The sequence below is a fragment of the Mobula birostris genome, chromosome 24 (genome assembly GCF_030028105.1).
Source record: "Mobula birostris isolate sMobBir1 chromosome 24, sMobBir1.hap1, whole genome shotgun sequence".
Classification (NCBI taxonomy): Eukaryota; Metazoa; Chordata; class Chondrichthyes; order Myliobatiformes; family Myliobatidae; genus Mobula; species Mobula birostris.
The window spans coordinates 49,197,782-49,221,121 of record NC_092393.1 but is presented as its reverse complement, the minus strand read 5'-3'; the positions used below and the strand labels follow the sequence as shown (position 1 = coordinate 49,221,121).

At 42.9% G+C, this 23,340-nt stretch overlaps 1 protein-coding gene across 2 annotated transcripts in view; it reads left to right on the top strand.

The window, feature by feature from the left end:
* The window catches only part of map2k6 (mitogen-activated protein kinase kinase 6), a 128,108-nt gene that overhangs the window by 70,275 nt on the left and 34,493 nt on the right, over nt 1-23,340 (top strand). For both annotated transcript variants that reach the window (XM_072242155.1, XM_072242156.1), the window contains exons 5-9: nt 10,747-10,866; nt 13,291-13,407; nt 15,426-15,477; nt 16,340-16,467; nt 20,540-20,617. In XM_072242155.1, coding sequence (XP_072098256.1) covers nt 10,747-10,866; nt 13,291-13,407; nt 15,426-15,477; nt 16,340-16,467; nt 20,540-20,617 — 495 coding nt within the window. The remainder of the gene's footprint in view (nt 1-10,746; nt 10,867-13,290; nt 13,408-15,425; nt 15,478-16,339; nt 16,468-20,539; nt 20,618-23,340) is intronic.

Genomic DNA, 23,340 nt, shown 5'->3' with positions numbered 1-23,340 from the left:
TTCTCTCTAGTAATTGCAACAACACTCACTTCTGCCTCCTGACGCTCTTGAACTTCTGTCATACTGCTAGTGTCTTCCACAGTGAAGACTGATGCAAAATATTTATTCCTTTTGACTGCCATTTCCTTGTTCCCCCATTACTACCTCTCCATTGTCATTTTACAGCAATCCGATAATCTATTCTCTCCTCTTTTATTCTTTATATAATCGGAAAAAGCTTTTGGTTTTCTCTTTGATATTATTGGTTTCCTTATCTTCATATTTAATCTTACCCCCTCATGGCTTTTTAGTTGCCTTCTGCTGGTTTTTTAAAATTTTCCCAATCCTCTTAATTTCTCGCTAACTTTTGTTCTAATATATCCTTATTCTTTTGCTTTTATATTGACTTTGACTTCCCTTGAGAGCCATGGTTGTGCCATCCACTTTTAGAACACTTTTTCTTTAGGATGTATCTGTCTGAATTGCTGTTGACTTTAACTGATTTTGAATGGTAATTACGCATCAGAGGGGAAAGCTAAAAATCATCATAGCTCGAAAATTAACATTTCACGCAAACTAAAACCAAGTGGAAGATGCTCTTTATACTGGATTTCGTTAATTCCTGCCTTCGTTGTTCTGTCATCCAAATATAATCTGTACCATATCAGAAGAGAGGTTTGACATGCTCATTGGTATCAATGCTTTGACATAATTTTAAGCGATGACTCCTTTAAATCTCTATTTAAGTTTCTAATTAAAGCCTTCAGTTATAAACCTTTAACGATTCTGCTTGTGCACTCAGTGCTTTATTTTTAGACTGCTGTATTTTGAAGGCCAAAAGAATTGGGGGGAATAGGTAAAGTGCAAAATGTCAAAGATTTAATTGAAATAAGGAGACAAATGGTTGAGTTTCCAGGAAAACTCTGTACATTTCCTCTGAAGTGTCGGGCTAATTTTATTGAGATTTGCAAATGGCCTCTCTTTTTGATCTGTATGGAAAATTGACAGGGGAATCAAAAATCTGTTGCTGGCAGCTCCAATGAGCCGTCTGCTCTAAATCCTTCCCCACGCCAGTACGGCAGCCGTGGGCATTGATGGTTATTACTGGCCAGCAGTGCTCCACACTTCGTCTCTGCCTTCGAGTAACTTTACACCACATTCTTCTGCAAAATTATATCAGTCACTGTCGCAGTCACAAGGCTACATTACTTAATTTGTTAATTTCCAGCGCATTTGAATTTAATGGAGCGAACTGAACTTGGAGAAACCTTTATGCAGAGAAATCTGAAGAATGGACTGTTGATGTTCTACGGAAATATTATTTGTACTGTTTTGAAGCAGATGGTGGGTCTAAGTAGGATAGCCCCCAAAATTGGGTATCCATTGTGCAATTGACACACGTGCACACAGGCAGGATATACATGGCATGCACGTACACACGCAAGTTGCAGTGTAAAAGGCTTGTCAGTTTGTTAGGCTGCACTGAGTACATTGCTAATTGACCACTCGGCAACACGGTGTCAATAATGTCAGTGGCAAGTACATTTAGAAGGACATGAACCCTGCCTTTTGATGACTGCACGGTGGCAATTAATGTGTATAGAATATGGCATGGGCCAACCAGAGATCTGGTCAGAATGGTCATCCTGTGGTGGGCCAACCAGAGACCTGGTCAGACTGGTCATTCTCTGGTGGGCCAAGCAGCGATCTGCTCAGAATGGTTATCCTGTGGTGGCCCAACCAGCAATCTGGTCAGACTGGTCATTCTCTGGTGGCCCAGCCAGCGATCTGGTCAGAATGGTTATCCTGTGGTGGGCCAACTAGAGACCTGGTCAGAATGATCATCCTATGGTGGTCCAACTAGAGATCTGGTCAGGATGGTCATCCTGTAGTGGGCAACTAAAGACCTGGTCAGAATGGTCATTTTATGGGGGCCCAACCAGGGATCTGGTCAGAATGGTCATCCTTTGGTGGGCCAGCTAGAGATCTGGTCAGAATGGTTTTTCTTTGGTGGTTGAGCAGAGCCTGTGGTGGTGGGTAGCAGAGGGAGGGTTTAAGGCAGGACTGTTTCTGAGTGTGGTCTCAACTTTCCTGCAGCTTATCTTGGAAAACCTGTTTATGCACTGATTCCTCTGCTCAGCAGGCACAGCTTCCCCCCCACCCCGGTCAGATTTCATATTTCCTTACAGTGTAAGAAAAGGCCATTCGGCCTATCAAGTATGTTGGCCCACAGATCACCTCCCTTTCTCAATTTATTTTCATTTTAACCTTTTCACCCCCACATCCCCATCAATTCTACCACAACCCTGTACTAGAGCTCATTTTACAAAGGTGCAAAAAACAATGAAGTCAGTAAAACAAAATATATAAAATTGCCTCTGGAAGCTATTGCACAATTTCTTATGGAAGTATGAGGGACATCCAACGTGCAGAATGTTTGTGGAATCATAACAATAGCTTGAAGAAATCAGCCAACAACTTACCTGTGGATAGTGCTTTAGGATTGAACTGAACTGAATACGCCTGGGCTCTTTCAGTTTTGTGTTTTATATTCCGTGTTTTTTGCTCGTTTTTTGCCATTTGCGCAGTTAGTTTTTTTTGTGCATGGGGGGGGTTGATGTTTTTCTTTGAACGGGTTCTAGGGTTTTCTTTGTATTGTAGCTGTCTGTGGGGAAGACGTATCTCAGGGTTATATACTACATACATTGATAATTAATGTATTGTGACTCTGAGTATTAATGGTTTCTGAAGTGTGGTTGGAATTGTAATATAAGAAAGGAGGCAACTAAAAAGATCCATTAAACGTTGTGCAGCGGATCTAGATTTGAGGTGGCTCTGAGCAGCTGCCTCACTGCCTGGTTCGGAAATTGCACCATCTCAGATCGCAAGACCCTGCAACGGATAGTGAGGTCCGCTGAGAAGAACATCTGGGTCTGTCTCTTCCGGCCATTACAGACATTTACACCACACGCTGCATCTGTAAAGCAAACAGCATTATGAAGAACCCCACGCATCCCTCATACAAACTCTTCTCCCTCCTGTCATCTGGCAAAAGGCACCAAAGTATTCGGGCTCTCATGACCAGACTATGTAACAGTTTCTGCCCCCAAGCCATTAGACTCCTCAGTACCCTCTAGGCCTTTTCTATCCATGTACCTGTCCAACTGCTTTTTAAATTCTGTAAGCACAACAGATTCCGCAGATGCTGGAAATCCGGAGCAACGCACACCGAATGCTGGAGGAAGTCAAGGTGTCAGGTAGGATCAGTGGAGAGGAATAAACAGTCACTGTTCCAGGCTGAGACTCTTCATCAGTCCCGATAAAGAGTCTTGGCCTGAAACGTCTATTTATTCCACTCCATAGATGCTGCTCCTCCAAGAGGTCCATGGCCTTGTCGTAGGGTTTGGAGGCTTACGTGCCTCACTGACCTGGAGAGCTATGCTGGCTGGAGTCGGGAGTTATGCTTTGGCTCTTGGTAGGATCACCCATGCCAAACAGGTCAAGGGGTAGAGGATAGTCTAAGAGTGGTCCACTGGTCCTCCAGGTTCGGGGGTTCAGCTCAGGGCTAACAACCATGACTGGTCAAACAAAATTGTTCTGGAAACAGCAATGAAGAATCCTTCTACATCCGAGTGTGACGGTATTCCTGAGTCTCCACACAGGACTTGCATGACCGACAGTAGTGAAAACTGAGAGGAAGCTACTGACACGATGAAGGAAGCCCTGATCACCGCCAGAGATAGAGGACTTCATTGCGCCCCTAAACGCCAGCGGCATAATAGGCAGTAATAATAATAATAGATGCTGCCTGATTTGCTGGGAGTTCCTCCAGCATTTTGTCTGTGTAACTTTTAAACATCACAATTATATCTGATTCTACAGCTTCCTCTGGCAGGGGTCGTTCTTTACACCCGTCACCGTGGTACTGGCTGAAGGGTGCGTGTTAATAAAACTTTGGCATTATCTCCTCCGTTCTTCTTTGACGTGCTGCTGTGGTCTTTCAGTTCTCATGGTGTCTGGAATTAGTGTTATATGAAGGATCGTGTAGTAACAGGCAGCCTGCTGGAGGAACAGCATCTGTGGGGAGAAAGGAATTGTTGTTTCGGGACCAAACCCTGGATCAAGATTGAGAGGGGGAGTGTCGTGAGATAGGAGTCCAAAGTGATTGGTAGACTAAGGTGGGGGGGGGGGAGGGTGTAATGATAGGCAGGTTGTGCCAGGTAGGGGAGGAACGAGGTGTGCAGTCACCCCTCCTCAGTCCACCAATCACCTCGAACTCCTGTGTCTCACCACTCCTTTCCCTTTATACTGACCGTCTCCCCTTTCAGTCCTGATGCATTGTTTTGACCCGAAATGTGGGCAGTCTCTTTCCTCCCACAGATTCTGCTTGACCCACGGAGTTCCTCCAGCAGATACTTCATTGCATCTGAAAGACTGCCTTCCAGAGCACAGCCCTCCCTCTGTACCCTAAAGTCAGCACGGGTGTTTGTCTCTGGGTTTGGCATCGAATCCTTAACCACTTGGTTGGTGAGGGGAGGGTGTGTGGCATGTGTTCAGCCAACTGAGCCAGGGCTTGAGGCTCCAAGGCAGGGGCCATGGACCCACCAGTTAATGGTAAAGCTCCATGGCATAAAAATGGTTGGAAGCTCCTGCTTTAACTTAGTGTGCCGCCTTACGGTGCCAATAGCAAGGTCAGTGTTCAATTCCTGCCGCCGCCCATAGGGAGTTTGTATCTCCCCGTGACAGAGTGGGTTTCCTCCGGGTGCTCTAGTCTCCTCCTGCATTCCAAAGCCGTACGGGGTCGGGGCTGGTAAGTTGTAGAAGCGCTTTGCTGGTGCCGGAAGCGTGGCGACCCTTGGGGGCTGCCCTCGGCGCGTATTCCGACTGCGCAGATTGCTGACGCAAGCCGCGTATTTCACTAACGAGAAAATCTGCGGATGCTGGAAATCCGAGCAGCGCACACCAAACGCTGGAGGAACTCAGCAGGCCAGGCAGCATCTGTTGGGGGGCGGGGGGGGGGAGGTGGGGAAGTACAGTCTACGTTTTGTTTGGTCTGAAACCCTTCAGCAGGACTGGAAGGAAAAAAGGTTGAGCAGCAGATTTAAAAGGTGGGCGGGGGGGTGGAGGGAAGAGAGAACTACCAGGTGATAGGTGAAACTGGGAGGGGCCTTCGCTGTATGTTTTGATGTACGTATCCCAAATAAAGCTTATCTTTAAATTTGGCGGAAAATGGAAGAACCTCAAGGAGTAATACAGAAGATGGGAGTGGAAGTGCAGCACTCTTTACAATTTGATTAGCGAGAGGACTTTATGCTACACGTGCACTCTATTTCATTCATTGCAACACTTGTGGCTAATTGTTCCATGAGTATAGCAAGTATAGTGTTGGGCGGAGACTGCTGTCTTGGGTTCTCCACCTTTCATTAAATGAGGACCATAATAGCTGTATAACTATTGTCCACTCTTCTGACACTTCAGATGGTGAAGTCATGTCATCTTGTTGACTCAGGCTCTTTATCTGTTTTTCTTTTGTGGAAATTGTCTTGTGTTGGTGAGCTGTTAAGAAAGTACAGATGTTTTGATAATGGAAAAAATTACTAGCAGGATAATCAGGACCATTCCAAGGTTTAGATCATTGAATAATGAAGAGGAAATGAGGGATGAGTGATTTTTCTTGACAGTCTCTAATTGAGGTGGCATGCCTTGCGTGGTGTTGGGGAGGAGTAGAGCCAGGTGCTCAGATTAAATACTGAAGAATCCAAGAATTGCTCTTGCAAATGGAGTAAAATCAGAATTTGAGTAATCAACCAGCATAATAAACTGATTACTAGCACGGTACTGGGGGAGGGGGAGTGGCCCGGTAGGGTGGCTAGTGCTTTACAGTGATCGGGGTTCGATTCTTGCTGTCGGTAAGGCAACTTGTACGTTCTCCCGGTGACTGCGTGGGTTTCCTCTGGGTGCTCCAGTTTCCTCCCTCATTCCAAAGATGTACATTTAGCGTTAGTGAGTTGTGGACACGCTATGTTGGCATCAGAAGTGACCCCCCCCCCCCCAAAAACACCGGCACAATTTGATGCAAATGACACCTTTCACTCTCTGTTTCAGTGATTCGGTGTCCATGTGACAAATAAACTAATCTTTATCGTTGCGGAGAAAGTTGATTTTGTTCACCCTAATTAATAAGGGTTAAGGATCATTGAACACAGGGTATCTTCTCCATTCACTCAGCGGTCCAGTTTACCCTGTAGCTTTCCACGCGCTGTCATCTTGCCTTGAGGCAAAACAGATCTGTAGGAACAGGATTACATCATTCAGCCCCTGGGCCTGTTCCACTTTTCAACTGTGACTCTGTCACCTAATCTAACTCTGTTGCAAGTCCTCAGTATACCGTTTAACCATCAGGCTCCTGAACCAGTGTGGATATCTTCACTCACTTCAACACCAAACTGATTCCACAACCTAATGACCCACTTTCAAGGTCTCTACAACTTGCATTCTCAACATTATCTATCTACTTGTATTTTTTTCTCAGCTCAAGCTGAGGTAGCCATAGCCAAGATTACACATTTATCAATTACTAGGAACATTTGGACTATGGTAGTAGAGCTTAGTATTGTGGCTTTCTGAAGATTTACTTAAATATTGCTGTGTAAGGCTAATTGTTTAATGCTATAGTGATGATACCAGTTGGAGATATTGCTATCGGGACAATGTATACCCCGTTCATATTCCATAGTCTTTCAGTTTCCTCTTTTAATTCAGCATATATAGAAACACAGAAAACCTACAGCACAATACAGATCCTTCGGCCCACAAAGCTGTGCTGAACATGTCCTTACCTTAGAACTACCTAGGCTTACCCACAGCCCTCTATTTTTCTAAGCTCCATGTATCCATCCTGGAGTCTCTTAAAAGACCCCCTGGAGTTTCTTAAAAGACCCTATCATTTCCGCCTCCACTGCCACCGGCAGCCCATTCAATGCACGCACCACTCTCTGCGTTTTTAAAAAAAACTTACCCTTGACATTGCTGGTGTTTTTCAGTTATTGATGTCTGTACATTATGTGTGTTTGGAATGGCTATATCTATTAAGTAAGTTGACCTATAATAATATATCTGGATGATTATGATGGATTGATATATCTGTAATTTTATTAACTTTTTTATTTGCAGTTTGCCTTTTGCACATTGGTTGTTTGTCAGTGTTTGTGTGTGGCTTTTCAATGATTCTGTAGTATTTCTTTGTTCTACTGCGAATGTCTGCAAGAAAATGAATCTCAGGCTAGTGCGAGGAATGATTGATAAGTTCGTGGCCTCAGGTAGAAGGAGTCAATTTTAGAAAACCCAGCCCATTTATTTTACAACGTAACCCCCTCCTACATTTACACACTTAGCCCAGCAGTCGTGGAGCATACGGATCTTGGACCTCCAGAAAGTGTCCACAGCGGGGGTGATTGATAAGTTCGTGGCCTAAGATAGAAGGGGATGAGTTATATGGCTCTCTTTACATGCACATGCCGTTCAAACCTTTGAGTGATCTTGCAGAAAGTTTGAAGTTAATAACTCATCAGGGGTGATTGATAAGTTTGTGGCCTAGGATAGAAGGAGATGAGTTATTAACTTCAAACTTTCTGCATAATCACTCAAAGTGTTGAACTGCATGTACATGTAACGAGAGCTGTATAACTCATCTACTCCTACCTTAGGCCATAGACTTATCAATCACCCCTGCTGTGGTCACTTTCTAGAGGTCCAAGATCCGTTTACACCAGGAATGCTGGACTAAGTGTGTAAATGTAGGAGGGGACTACATTGAAAAATGAATGTGCTAGGTTGTCTAAAGTTGACTTCTCCTACCTTAGGCCATGAACTTATCAATTACCCCTCGTAGATGGTGACATATAGTGTACGTAATTTAATAATAAATTTACTTCGAAGTTCTTTTTACTGCTTTACTTGTTGAGTTCCTCCAGCTCCTTGTGTGTTGCTGTTCCATATACTTGCCTGATGTCAATCCCTTGATGTCAAAACTGAAGCTTCATAGTGAACCTGGAAATCAGTGGTAGAGAAGTGAGCCATTCATGCAGGACCGGTGCAGAGCAAAGGCTATTTAGTCCAATTCCAGGCCCCAGTCGTCCAGCCTTCATCTGGGTAAACTTAAAAAAATAACGAGGAGGCCTTTCTCCACCTTTTCAGCTGGTGAACTTAATCTGGAAATGAGCTTGGATTTCCAGTACCCTTTATTCCCAAATGTGACTCTGATTTCACTCTCAAATGCAATCCTGTTCTGGGTTTCGCCACTAGATGGAACACCTTCTCTATCATCTCATCTGCTGTTTCAATTGATGGTTTGAAACATCTTGTTTGCATCACCCAGTGTGCCCTTTTTAGTTCAAAGCATTGCACGCTGCATTTCTGTAACTTGTGATCTTACTTTAACCCCGTTAGCTCTGATATCATTCTGTTTTATCACTTCCAGTACAATCACTCCTGACATGCAAGCATTAATTAAATCAAACCAATTCTGGGCTGGCTCAGAGAGAAATGAATTCTGTGAAATTCCTTTCATATCTCCAAAAATGAGCTGCAGGAGATGTGACCACTCACTACATTCCCCGTAATCCACCCACCATTTACTTGTTTAAACATCTTTCCCTAGGCTGCATTTTAGTTTTTTGCCAGCCTTTGTTTAGGAAGAGGTCCCACACCACCAGGGTCAGGAACATTTATTACCCTACAGGCTCCTGAACTGGCATGCATGACTTCCCTCGCCTCAACCTACAGACTTATTTCAAGAACTCCTTACAACTCATGCTCTTGGTTATTTTCTTGCTTGCACAATTTGTCTTTTGCACTTTGGTTGTTCATCAGTTCTTTATTCATGTATAGTTCTTTTTTCAGAAAATCTAATGTACAGTACTGCACGAGAGCCTGCAGTGCATATATATAGCAGATGGTGATGCAACTAGTTAGAATACAATTTGTGATAATCCATTTTTCTATGACTGTGGTTCTTATCTCCTTTTCTCTAACAGCCAGAAACTGCTAATGGAAACAATTTACACGTAGGTAGAAATCAAAACTAAAGACAGAAAACTTCAGGCATTTTCAGCAGGTCAGGCAGCATCTATAGAAAAGGGAACTGTTACAATTTCTCTTTGTCCTAATTCTCCCTCACCCCTCACTAATGAGCTTTTCTCTTAACTGAAGTTTTAGCACTGTTTCTTTCACCACTGACCGTGCCTGACCTGCTGAGTGTTTCTAGCATCTTTTGTTTCTACTTTACACTTGGCTAGAATTCTTTACTTGCAGGAAGTTGCCTAAAGAAAACACGTTTGTTTGAAGAAGTTATGAAAGACCTTGATTAGCCTCAATTGGTGTCTTGGCTGTTGCTTCGTCCTTGTTGGCAGAATTTCACCTTCCCTATCCACCCACTGGTCAGTGGTAACAATTTCCAACACAGAAAGACACTTCACATCAAGAAAAACAAATGTTACAGTTCAGTGTGCTCTCAAGTTTATTACGAAACTTCAGGAAGTCCTTGAACTGTGGATTAGGATTTACTGTGTATTCTCTGCAAGTAATCAAGGGGTGGAAGTTTGATATCTGCTCCATCTGCAGCTTTGTACATTGCTTCTGAAGTTCAGTTCCATTGACTTAAGTGCAAAACTACTTGTGCATGTCTCTAGGGATGTTTCTAGCCCAATCAATCAATTGTATAGAGGCAATCACAGACCCCTTTCTTAATTGGCATTGGTCGATTGCATAAAAATGGTTGGGAGCCCCTGCTTTAAGTGAATAATCCAGAGAGTCTCAAAGGAACATGGACTATGGTAAATTGAGTATTTATTGAAACCGATTAAATTCAGTATATATCGTAAACTTCATAGAACATTTTTGCATGATGTTTATGCATGTGTGGGAGAAGGTGAAAAAGGAGAGAGAGAGAGAGAATGGTAAGGGAGAGTGAGAGGATATTTTGTGATTGTCCACAAAAGGTCTGTATCTATTTCTATAGAATAACTCCTTTCAGACCGCTTTACATTGGATTTGCTGGATGGCATCTTTTAACAAATAGGTGATGATCATGACATCAGCATTAGAGCAGGAATTCCCAACCTGTTTAATGCCATGGGTTCCTAACATTAACCGAGAGGTCTGTGGACCCCAGGTTGGGAAACCCTGCTACCGAGTTTTACATGTTAACATCATACAGATAGAGGTGCTCCTGTCCCATCAAAATGATGCCATCCTTTGCCCACTTCTCTAGTTGATCTAGACCTACACACCAGCCATTTCACAGCTCATCCAAGGATCATGTTATTCACTGTGTGTGTCCTACCTTCCTAGAAACATTCTGGTCAATCCATTCTGTCCATAGCCCAAGACCCTGCTTAAAGCTTCATTCTAATTGCTTGTTTGAGTGGAACAGACGTTCCCCAAGTGTAAGTAATGCAAATAGTGTACCTGAAAATGTCAGTTGTGTGTGTGTGTATATAAAGATGAAGAATACTTGAGTTAATGTTGCTAATCTAATGTGAAAAGCAATTTCATTAACTGACATAAAAATGATTAGGAAGCTGAGCATTGCTTTTACAATTGACATTGACACTAATTGATTAACATTGACAATTAATTGATTAATTGACATTGGCTGATGGTACCTCTCTTTAGATCTCAAAGAAAAGCTGCCTGCTGCTAGGGTATGAGGATGAGCTCTAAGTATGTTGCTCCACTTGTGACAGCTGACTCTCTTGTCTTTTGCAGAGGATCCGCGCCACAGTGAACAGCCAAGAGCAAAAGCGGTTACTGATGGACCTTGATATCTCCATGCGCACCGTGGACTGCCCCTTCACCGTTACCTTCTACGGAGCACTTTTTCGAGAGGTAGGGAAATCACCAGCATCACATGGTCAAATGTCTTGTCAGGATTTGCAGAATTAGTGGCTCCTCATCCACTTGATCTGATTGGCAGAAAGTGCCACTGGATGCCCAGATTTCATGGAAACAATATTCATTGTATGTCCTACAGTTTACATGTATTGGAATATCAGGCCAGGAGTAGCTGTTTACCCCTTAAGCCAGTTCTGTAACCTACTAGTCAATAAATTTATCTTTTTTTTTTTCTGTATATCCCTTAATATCAAAAAATAAATTGACCGACCATCACCTGCATTTATCAACGAACACCACCCTCTATGTGTATGCACTCTGGTCCATCCATTTCCATGCCGTCCAAGTCTCTACATTAATCCCTTTTACTAGTACCTGGTTATTTGGCTGCTGTCCCTTCGCGATTTGAATGCTCTTCCAGATCTTCTCAGGCAGTGTTAGAAGATCTTTGGATGAAAAAATTTTTTCCTCTGGTCTCTTCTAAACCTTTTACTCTTCACCTTAAACCTCTTCCTTCTAGTCTTAGACTCCTCTGCCGTGGGGAAAGGTTTGTCACTGCCGACATGATTCAACTCTCCCACCGGCCTTCTCTGTTCGAAGGAAAACAAATCCAGCTCATCCGGTCCCTCCTTATCACTGAAACATTCCAGTGCGGACAACATCTTGATGAAATTCTTTTCCAGGCAAAGTTATTGTGGAAGGGTTCTGTGGAAAGATGCATTGTCTTGTGGGATGCGTGTGTGTTAAGTTTTGTGTATCCTCCATCACTGCCTCCTGACAATCAACATTGGCACACTTCAAAGATGTGTGCTTAGCCTACTGCTCTACTCAACTCTACACCCACGATTGTGTGGCTCAGCACGGCACAAACGCCATCTATAAATTTGCTGACGACACAACTGTTGCTGCCAGAATTTCAGACGGCATCAAGGAGGAGTGAGATAGGTCAGCTGGTTGAGCGATGTCGCCGCAACAACTTAGCACTCATCGTTATTGAGACCAAGGAATTGATCATGAACTTCAGGAAGGGCAAGTCAAGGGAACACATGCCAGTCCTCATCAAGGGATCAGAAGTGGAAAGTGTTTCAAGTTCCTGGGTGTCAACATCTCTAAGGATCTATCCTGGGCCCAACAAATTGATGCAGTTACAAAGAAGGAATGACGGTGGCTATGTTTCATTAAGAGTTAGAGGAGAATTGGTATGTCACCGAAGGTGGTCACCAATTTCTACAGATTTACTGTGGAGAACATTCTAACTAGTTGCGTCATCGTCCGGGTTGGAGGGGACCACTGCACAGGATTGGAAAGAGCTGCAGAAAGTTGTAGACTCAGCCAGCTTCATTATGGGCACCAGCACCCAGGACATCTTCAAAAGGTGGCATCCGTCATTAAGAACTTCATCTCCTAGGACACGCTGTCTTCTCATTGCTACCATCAAGGAAGAGGTACAGAAGACATGCACTAAACGTTTCAGGAACAGCTTCTGCTCCTCCTCCATCAGATTTCTGGATGGACAATGAACCCATGAACAGCACCTTTCTATTTTGTTTTTCTTTCTTGTCTGACCTAATTATTTTTATATATATAGTTCCTATTATAATTTATAGTTTTTATTACTGTTGCTGGAAAACAACAAACTTCATGACATATGTCAGTGATATTAAACTTGATTCTAATTAGGGTTAGTTGAGTGTTGGACGTGTTATGTGGAAGGACGTGTTGTGTGGAAGGACACGTTTTGTGCTAGGAAGCGAGTGGAAGACTGTTGTGTGTTAGTGTTATGTGCTAAGAAGCGTGTGGAAGGCTGTGTATGTTGGGATGTGTTGTATGTTGGGAAGCATGTGGAAGAACATGTATGGAAGGGTTTGTGTTCTTCACTCCAGAATTGCCTGTTGCTAAACCTATTGGACAAGTTGCCCAGTCCTTGACTCTTGTTCTGGTAGAATGAATTCCATCTCTCTACGTTTTCAAGTCAGCTGAATTGGAAAGATTTAACACTAGATTAGCCTTTTTGATCATTATGACCCCAGGGAGAGCTGTAGGTAATGATCTTTGTAGTCAGGCATCCACCCCAACTGCCCAAATGTTTCTGGTACTCACCTGTTGGAAACTGCTCTGCTCTTTTAAGGTCCCAAGTGGATGAGCTCATATTTGCCATACTTTTGCTGATTCTCTTACCATTCTGTGATTAAATATTTCTGTCTACACTGCTATCTGCTCTGCTATTGGGCCATTGCCAAGCTGGTCTGTGCATCCTTTTGTCCAGGAGCTATGAAAACCACAAATAGTTTTGACATCAACTCCAGTGTTCTGATAGTTTTTTTTTATTTTGCACATACATGTGAGACTATTGAAAGCTTCTGCAATTGCACAGACCTTGACGAGACTTTGTTTGTGTTCTTATTACATTTGTGATAGGGTGATGTGTGGATTTGCATGGAGTTAATGGACACCTCCTTGGACAAGTTCTACAAAGAGGTCATAGACAGGGGTATGACTATTCCTGAAGACATCCTGGGAAAGATAGCGGTATCTGTAAGTCCCTCTCTAATGTTGCTAATCCTGCTTTGCTATTTTCCAAGAGCACCTATGGGTGGAACCCACTGTTAAATTGCTGGCAGACTGCAGAAAACATTCTTTAAGATTTATGATTTTTTGCACAGTAGGTAATTGCCTAGAAATTGGATTTTGTTTCTTCAGCACCAACCCAATCCAAAAGTTAGATGTGGAGTGAATAATGAGAGTGATCATCTCTATGATCTGTGGTGCTTGGACGTTCCCAGTGGTTTTACTCTGCCCTCTCTTGGTGTGAGATCTCGTGCCAGTTCACCTCCAACCACTCAAACTAAGCAGCCAGAGCCCAGATGAAGGGGAATTGGCTTTTCTACAAGTAAAGAAGTTAATCACAGCTATGCTTCTTACTAGATTTTTTTTTTTTTTTTTTTTTTTTTTTTTTGGAGCTTCCATTCTCAACGTAATAGAGAGAAACAGGTCAACAAAAACCAAAGCTTAAAAGATTCTGCTGCGGCCTGTAAGGAGTTCTGTCATTGGGTTTCCCCTAGGTGCACCAGTTTTCTCCCACAGTCCAAAGGTGTACTGGTTGGTAGGTTGATTAGGCTAGGATTAAATTGGGGGTTGCTGGGCGGCGTGGCTTGTAGGTCCAGAAGGGTCTGTTCCACACAGTACCCCAAAAAAAAAATTAGAAAAAAACTCAGTGGATCAAGCAACATCAATGGAGGCATGGGGTATGGTAAACAGTTTTGGGCCTCTTATCTAAGAAGAGGATGTGGAGGAGAGGGTCCAGAGGAGGTTCATGGGAGTGATCCTGGGAATGAAAGGGTTAATGTATGAGGAGCATTCGATGGCCTGAAGAGGATCTCATTGAAAATTGAAAGGCCTAGACAGAGTGGATGTGGAGAGGATGTGTCCGGTAGTGGGACAGTTGAGGACCAGATTGCACAGCCTGCGAATAGAAAGACATCCATTTAGAACGGAGATGGAGAGGAATTTCTTTAGGCAGAGCGTGTTAAATCTGTGGAATTCATTGCCGCAGACAGCTGTGGAAGCTGGTTCCTTGGGTATATTTAAAGCGGAGGATGGTAGGTTCTTCATTAGTAAGGATGCCCAAGGTTACGGGGAGAAGGCAGGAGAGTGGGGTTGAGAGGGATAATAAATCAGCCATGATGGAATGGTGGAGCAGACTGAATGGCCTTGTTCTGTTGCTAATGTCTTGTGGTCTAAAAGGAGCTTTTTTGTGTTTTGTGTCAAAACCTGCAACAGGAGTGAGAGGGAAGAGGAAAGATTGCCAGTCTGTAACAGTATGAGTTTGGGTGAGGTGAGACAGAGGGGACGAGGTGATAGGTGGGACCAATTAGGGATGCGATGATAGATCGAACCAGGTTCATTCCGTAGCACCATCTACAAAGCATGTCACAACTATTCATCTCTGCAACTTCCAAAGACACATTCCAAATTTGTTGCTGGGTCTAAATTCTGGAGGTCCCTACCCGAGCACTTTGAGAGTACCTTCGCCAAAAGTGGTTCAAGAATACTGCTCATCACTACCTTCTTGGCAATTAAAAGAGTTGGGTAGATGCTGGCCATGCAAGTAACCTTAACTCTCTCCCTCTTTCCACAGATGCTTCGTGACCTGCTGGGTGTTTCCACCATTTTCTGCTTTGCTTTGTTTTTAACGAATTTTTGTTTTTTTGTGAATCAAATTTGGCATCAGTTCTAACTGTTTCAAAGTTTCAGTGTGTCAAAAAAAGGATGCCATCCAATTTCTAGACAGATTTTTTCCCCCTCTTGTCCTGATGGAATTTCAATTTGATTTAATTCAACACACCCAGCTCGAATATAATTAACGAAAACCTGACCCAATTATGGATTTCATTTTCATCCAATCTGGCTGAAGTCTCTATTTTTGCATTTAGCTAATTCCGTCTGTCAGATTTGTTCAGGCAGTTTTATTCCACAGCATTAAAACAAAACAAATGGTGCTTCTGCACCAGTCTACATTCTCACGGTCTAATTGCACTGGGCTTGTTTTGCAGATTGTGAAGGCATTGGAACATCTACACAGTAAGCTGTCTGTGATACACAGAGGTACGTGCCTGACTTGAATCCACTTAAGCACCGAACTGTCATAACAACTTGCATTTGAGAACAGGAGGTAATGATGGTGCAGTCTGACTTTCTAATATGGAACCAGCTGATATAGAGTTTAAAGATTCGGTTTGTTGGCTTCCATTGCGTTAACTGCTTCCTTCCATCCGCTGATGCTACCATTCAGTGAATCACGCACATTACCTATTGGGAGTCCTATTGGCAGCCTGTTTGCAATGCGAAGCCCTTATACCTTGCGTACTTTAGAGCTTACGAATGATGTTTCGTTCTGTGACTCAAGTAATTTGTTTTTAAAGCAGGTCGCAATTTCTGATGGGTGAAAGCAAGCTCTTGGAGTACCAACCTATAGGAGCCATGTATCTGTTTGCTATCCATATTGATGCACTAAGACTGTTTATTTTGTTACATTGCTAGTCTTAGTTGCATTAGTTTTTATTGTTTCAAAATTGTTTGTTTTGCTAGTTTCTTAATAAAACATCAAACATATTCTTTGACTTTGAAACCTTGTTGTTGGATTGAAGAGCACGCCATACAAGATCAACTTAGTCTTTAAGCGGTGATCGTTTGTTCGAGTAGCCATTGCATACCTAGTAGGCTTAAAAATGGCAGATTCTGAAAAGCTGAAATAAAATTAGAATGGTGGAAATGCTGCATTAGTAGCTGTTTCTGTCTCCACAGGTGCTGCATGGCCTTCTGAGTATTTCTAGCGTTCTTTTGTTTTTATCTTAGAACACCTAATCTTTTTCCCAAAACCATTCGGCTGGAAGAAAGGCCAGTTCATCTTGCTAACTGTGTCTTGGACACTTCTGAGAACTCATCAGTTTGTTGTGTTTTCTTTCAGACGTGAAACCGTCCAATGTCCTCATTAACGTACAAGGCCAAGTTAAGATGTGTGACTTTGGCATCAGTGGCTACTTGGTGGACTCGGTGGCTAAAACCATGGACGCAGGCTGCAAACCGTACATGGCTGTAAGTCGACCTTCAACCACAGCGTGAAGGCCCAATCTGGGCTTGGGGTTCTGGGCCAGTGTGAACGTGAACAGTGGGGAAGGGTGACAGTTCTGCTGACCTTGCGTGGAATTTGTGTTGGGGTAGAACTTCTCGGCTTGTCTGGTTGATGTCAGAGTGAGAATTTTTGAAAACTCAGAAGTTGGTGTTGGGATTCTGGTTGGAGGCTTAGGACAGAGACCCAAGAGCTGCAGACGCAGGAACCTGGAGTAGCAAGCAGCATGCTGGAGGAGCATGGAGGTTGGACTCAGGTGAGGAGGGGTGAAACCAGCTCTGACTCCCATAAGCCTCTCATTGGGGATGGTTAACTGTTTCAAGCTGCCTTGAGGATGGGCTGGAGCCTTTTTCTCAAGACGACTTCCTGTAGGGAACATTTCAACTTAAGTTCCGCAGGACTTCCAGCCCTGTGATTCCAGATGCCATCGAGGAGAGGTTGGGGTGGTTAATTCACTGCTTGAGTTAAATCCTCCCCTCTGTGGACTTTGTACCTTTCATTGCATCAGTAAAGCAGACAGCCTAATCACAGACATTCTCCCTTCTCCCCTCTTCCATTGGGTGAAGGCTGAAAGCATGTACCACTATGCTCAAGGACAGCTTTTCCCCCCTATTAAATGCGACGAGTTGGACTTCTGACTTGCTCTTTATGCTCTTGCCCCATATTGTTTACCTGCACTGCACTCTCCCTGTAGCTTTTACGCTTTAATCTGCATCGTTTTTGTTTAACCTCATTCTACCTCAGTGCTGTGTAATGATCTGATCTGTAGGAGCAGTTTGTAAGACAAGCTTTACACTCTATCTCAGTACACGTGACAATAATGGGAGCCATGGTATTGCAGCAGTTAACGCGGTGCTATTAGAGCTTGGGGCGCTGGGAGTTCTGGCGCCGTCTGTAAGGAGTCCCTCTGTCTGCCCTCCCCATGGAATGCGTTGGTTTTCACCTGGTGGCCCAGTTTTCTCTCGCTGTCCACCGGGTAGGTTCATAGGTCATTGTAAACTATCCTATGATTAAGGTTAATCAATGTTGCTGGGGTGATGTGGTTTGAAGGGCCAGAAGGTGCCGTATCACTAAATAAAATAAAACAACACCATACAGGAGCAGGCTCTTTAGCCCATGATCTCTTTGCTGAACATAACGCCAAATTAAACTAAATCTCCTCTGCATGTATGTCTCTTCACATCCTGTGTAAAGGCGGATTTATTCTTGTGCATCAAATGTACACCGTAGGTACGGCGTAGCAGCGTACCCTATGCTGTACTCCACGCCGAACCCTACGCCGTAACCTAATGCACACCTCTCCCAAAATGTAACCACGCATCGCGGTGACGCAGACCGCAACAACTGTGATTGGTCCGCTTGGTAGCATCGCATTTCCTCCTACGCTGCAATAGCTTCCCATTGGGGGACTGAAGGGCAGGGAAGGAACTCTGGCTGCAATGCTTTCCATAAAGCTTTACAGACCTCCGAAATTATGGAGGACCCTGTGCTTGACGCCAGTTTGTAGCTAGCTGCTACAGCCTGTTGACTTCCACCTGAAGCTAAAACTCGAATGGTGATTACCAGTCTCTGAGTATACTGTGCGTACACTGATGCGAAATAAATGGTTGGCAACGATGAACCAAATCGTCAAATCTACCTGCCAACATCCGAAAATATTTGAAATGTATTTCCTCGTCCATGTTTATCAGTGGCTGGACAAGCACAGAAAATTCACCCTCCTTCAGTTTCAGTCGCCATTGTTTGAAGTTTGAGTTTCTTCATGTTGAGTTTCAACAAGAAGAAACTCAACACAGTGGCATAGAAACCCCACCGCCAACTAGCGTTTTGGCGGTGAATTGCAGAGCGACGCAGACACACCAACGCACAAGTATAAATGCTCATAACGGCGTAGCCCACTTGCGTACGTTACGGCGTAAACTAGTACACACAAGTATAAATCAGCCTTAAGCTGCACAACAAAATAAATAATTTCAAAACTCTCAGCGACACGAGGTACTTAAAATACAGTTGTTCAAAACATGTTACCACATAGTGGTGATGTATACGTTTTGCTCTGGAAGCACTGATTTATCCTACCTGGTTGTTTTGTTATACAGTTGAGCCTAGAATACCTACTATTCCCTGTGGTTAAAACAAAACTTATCCTGTATGTAACCTTTGAACTAAAGCAACACACACAAAATGGTGGCTGAACCCAGCAGGTCAGGCTGCGTCTATGGAAATGAATAAGCAGTCGACGTTTGAGTCTTGATGAAGGGTCACGGCCCGAAACACTGATTGTTTATTAATTTCCATGGATGCTGCCTGACCTGCTGAGCTCCCCAACCATTTCGTGCTTTGGATTTCCAGCATATGCAGAATCTCTTGTGTTTATTCTCTGAACTTTATCCCACTTGCCTAAATGTGTATCCTGTAGTTCTTGCCATTTAAAAAAAGTATTTATTTATTGAGGTACAGTGTGGAGTAGGCCCTTCTAGCTCTTCACGCCACACAGCAATCCCCCGATTTAATCCCAGTCTAATCATGGGACAATTTACAATGACTAATAAACCTACCAACTGCAAATGAGAGAAATTCTGCAGATGCTGGAAATCCGAGCAACGCACCCAAAATGCTGCAGGAATTCAGCAGGCCAGGCAGCGTCTGTGGAAAAAAGCACAGTCGACGTTTTGGGCCAAGACCCTTCCGAGGATTTAAACTTCTTGAGTTCCTCCAGCATTTTGTGTGTGCTGCTTAACCTACCAACTGGTAGGTCTTTGGACTATGGGAGAAACCTATGTGGACACGGGAAGAACGTACAAACCTCTTACAGGTAGCAACAGGAATGAACCCGGGTTGCCTGTACTGTAAAGTGTTGTGCTAACCACTACGCTACTGTGCCACCATTTCCACTCTGGGGTCAAAAAGATCCAAGGGAACAGAGTTTTGTCATTCAATTTAAAGAGATTTGGATCAGTAAAACTCCCAAGTTACCAGCAGTAAAAATTACTTTTAGTAGCAGTGATGTGAAATTATTACTTTACTGTCGCCAAACAATTAATACTAGAGCGTACAGTCATCACAACGATATTTGATTCTGCGCTTCACGCTCCCTGGAGTACAAATCGACAGTAAATAGTAAAAATTTAAATTCTAAATCATAAATAGAAAATAGAAAAGGGAAAGTAAGGTAGTGGAAAAAAACCAAGAGGCAGGTCCGGATCAGGATCCGTTCAGCAGTCTTATCACAGTTGGAAAGAAGCTGTTCCCAAATCTGGCTGTACGAGTCTTCAAGCTCCTGAGCCTTCTTCCGGAGGGAAGAGGGACAAAAAGTGTGTTGGCTGGGTGGGTCGTGTCCTTGATTATCCTGGCAGCACTGCTCCGACAGCGTGCGGTGTAAAGTGAGTCCAAGACGAAAGATTGGTTTGTATGATGTGCTGGGCTGTGTTCACGATCTTCTGCAGCTTCTTCCGGTCTTGGACAGGACAACTTCCATACCAGGTTGTGATGCACCCTAGAAGAATGCTTTCTATGGTGCATCTATAAAAATTAGTGAGGGTTTTTGGGGACAGGCCAAATTTCTTTAGTTTGCTCAGGATGTAAAGGCGCTGGTGGGCCTTCTTGGCAGTGGACTCTGCTTGGTTGGTCCAAGACAGGTCATTTGTGATATTGGCCCCCAGGAACTTAAAGCTTCTGACTCGTTCCACTTGCGCACCACCGATGTAAATGGGGTCGTGCGGTCCGCTACTCCTTCTGAAGTCAACAACCAATTCCTTCGTCTTGCTGACGTTGAGGGATAGGTTATTGTCTCGGCGCCATGCCACCAGATTCTTAATTTCTTCTCTGTACTCAAACTCATCATTACCCGAGATACGGCCTACAATATGGAAATCCTATGATATAAAAAGAATATCTTACTTCCAAGAAAAAGGGCGTGACTGTCTCTCACCTGTTATTTCTGATGACTGGCATGAGCTGATGATCTCTTTCCAGAGTGGATATTGTATGTTCTGGTACCGAATGTAATTTGGTGAAACCTTTTTGTTCTTTTTTTAGCCGGAGAGAATTAACCCTGAGGTAAACCAGAAGGGATATAGTGTCAAGTCTGACATCTGGAGTCTGGGAATCACCATGGTAAGTGTTCATCCGGGAGATTCAGCAATTTGTAAATTGTCACTATAGTCAGAGTGCATCCTCTCTTGAAATCCTGTTGCCTGAAATACTTTACATTCTATCTGTCTTGTGCAGTAATATGTAGGAGGTTATGTACAGGGCTTTGGGATTGAAAAGTAAAATTATAAATTCAAAGTTCAAAGTAAATTTATTATCAAACTTAGTACATTTAGATAATAGAGTAAAATTAAAAGTTGATATTCAAGTTCAAAGTTCAATGTGAATTTATCATCAGGGTAATTGCGTGTTAAACACGAGATTCTGCAGATGCTGGAAATCCAAAGGAACGCACAAAATGCCAGAGGAGCTCGGCAGGTCAGGCAGCATCTATGGAAATGACAGATGTTTCTTCAGATGCTGCCTGACCTGCTGAGTTCCTTCAGCATTTTGTTTTTATATGTTACCATATTCTACCTTGAGATTCATTTTCTTCCAGGCATTTGCAGGAAAAGGTAATAAAATAGAATTTCAAATAAATATACATAATTGAGCAAAGACTTGGAAACAACCAATGTGCAAAGAAGACAAACTGAAAATAACAAAAAAAGGAACATGAATTGTAAAGAGTCCTTGAAAGTGAGACTGTAGGTCATGGAATAATTTCAACATTGAGCCATAAAGCACTACAATACTAAAGCAGGCTCTTCTACCTAGTCCCAACAACTTGCTCCTGGACTACAGCTCTCCATACCTCTCCCATCCATGTACTTATCCAAACTTCTCTTGAATTTTACAGTTGAACCTGCATCCACTATGAAGCTATTGTCACCAGCACCATCAGCAACCACATCACCTCTCTACCACAACCACCTTTTAAGATATTTTAAATGTTTAAAAACTATAGCTAACTGAAGAAGATGATTAGCCTATGCTGGGAGAATGGCTCAGTATGCTTCTTGTATGTCGTAAATCAGCTATTGACACGTTGAGGTTAGGGTACCCTTCTTCAAAAGGCAACAGACATCTTGCAGGAATTTTTTGCTTTGCAGCTTTGAGAAATATTCATAAGTTCACTCACTTTTGAGGGCTCTACAACTCATATTTTCAGTATTTGTTTTTGTATTTGTGCAGTTTGTCTTTTGCACATTGGTTGTTTGCAAGTCTTGGTTGTTTGTAAGATTGTCAATCTTAAAATGCAGTTTTTAATTGATTCTGTTGTATTTCTTTGTTCTACTGTGAATGCCTGCAAGAAAGTGAATCTCAAGTTAGTATGTGGTGGCATTTATGTACTTTGATAATAAATTTACTTTGAATCTTCATCCATGAATGCCTAGAAATTGGATCGATCCACCTGTTTTTAAAAGAGAAAGTTATGCATGAAGTTGTTTAATACACTGGTAACTGCTTTACTGATCCTTCGCAGGCCAATTAGTGACCTTAAGGAAATGAGTCTGAGCATGTTTCAGCTTAACAATGTTGAACATTACAGCACAGTACAGGCCCTTCAGCCCATGATGTTGTGCCAACCTTTGAACTTACTCCATGATCAATCGAACGCTTCCCTCCAACTTAGTCTCAATTTTTCTTTCATCCATGTGCCTATCTAAGAGTCTTTTATATGTCCCTAATGTGTTTGCCTCTACTATCACCCCAGCAGCACATCCCACACACCCACCACTCTCTGTAAGAGAAAAACTTGCATCTGACATTCGCCCTATACATCCTGCAATCACCTTAAAATTATCCCCACCCCACCGTCTTAACTATTTCTGCCTTGGAAAAAAGTCTGTGGCTATCCGCTTGGTCTGTGCCTCTCCTTGTACCCCTCTACCAAGTTAAAGTTCAAAGTAAATTTATTATTAAAGTACATATAATCACCAGATACAACCCTCAGATTCGTTGTCTTGTGGGCATACTCAACAAATCCATAGAATAATAACCATAACAGAATCAATGAAAGAGCGTACCAACTTGGGCTTTCAGTCAGTGTGTAAAAGACAACAAGCTACAAAAATACAAAAAGGAAGAAATAATAATAAATAAGCAATGAATATTGAAGAATATTTAATATTTATTGCTTATTTTATTGTTAAATAATTATAAATAAATAAACAATAAATCTCATTCCAAAGAGAGAAGCCCTATCCTGCTCAACCTATCCTCATAACCCATGCGTTCTAATCCAGGCCGCACCCTGACCCTTGCTAAAGTTTCCACATCCTTCCTGTCAGGAAACGATCAGAACTGAGCACAAGTGTGTTCTGACTAGGGCTTCATAGCAGCATTACCTCGCCGCTCTTGAACTCAGTGCCTTGGCGGAGCTGTTCCTCCAATCAACAGTCACGTAGCTGGTGACATCATTGATTTCACGGCTCATATATCTTCCATTGCCATTGGCAATTGGAGTACTGAGGTAAACCAGTGGTCACCATTACTAACTTAACAAAGTTCATTGGACTGAAAGGCCCCTTTCTTTTGCTGCATGTTTTGATGACCAGTAGAAATTAAATTGTCTCCTGCATCATATTGATCTCCTGCATATGGTGACTTTTAGCCTGATTTTTCATTTGCCACTGTTAAATTAGATAATTCATAGGAGTTCCCTTCATTGATTATAGTCCTTTATTTTCTGACTCCTTCATATTGTGCTTGCAGGGATCACTGGCTCAGTAATGTGTGATGTGGGGTGCTCCACAATTTTGACCCATCAGCTGATTGTGGTAAAAAAAAATCTCACAATTAAT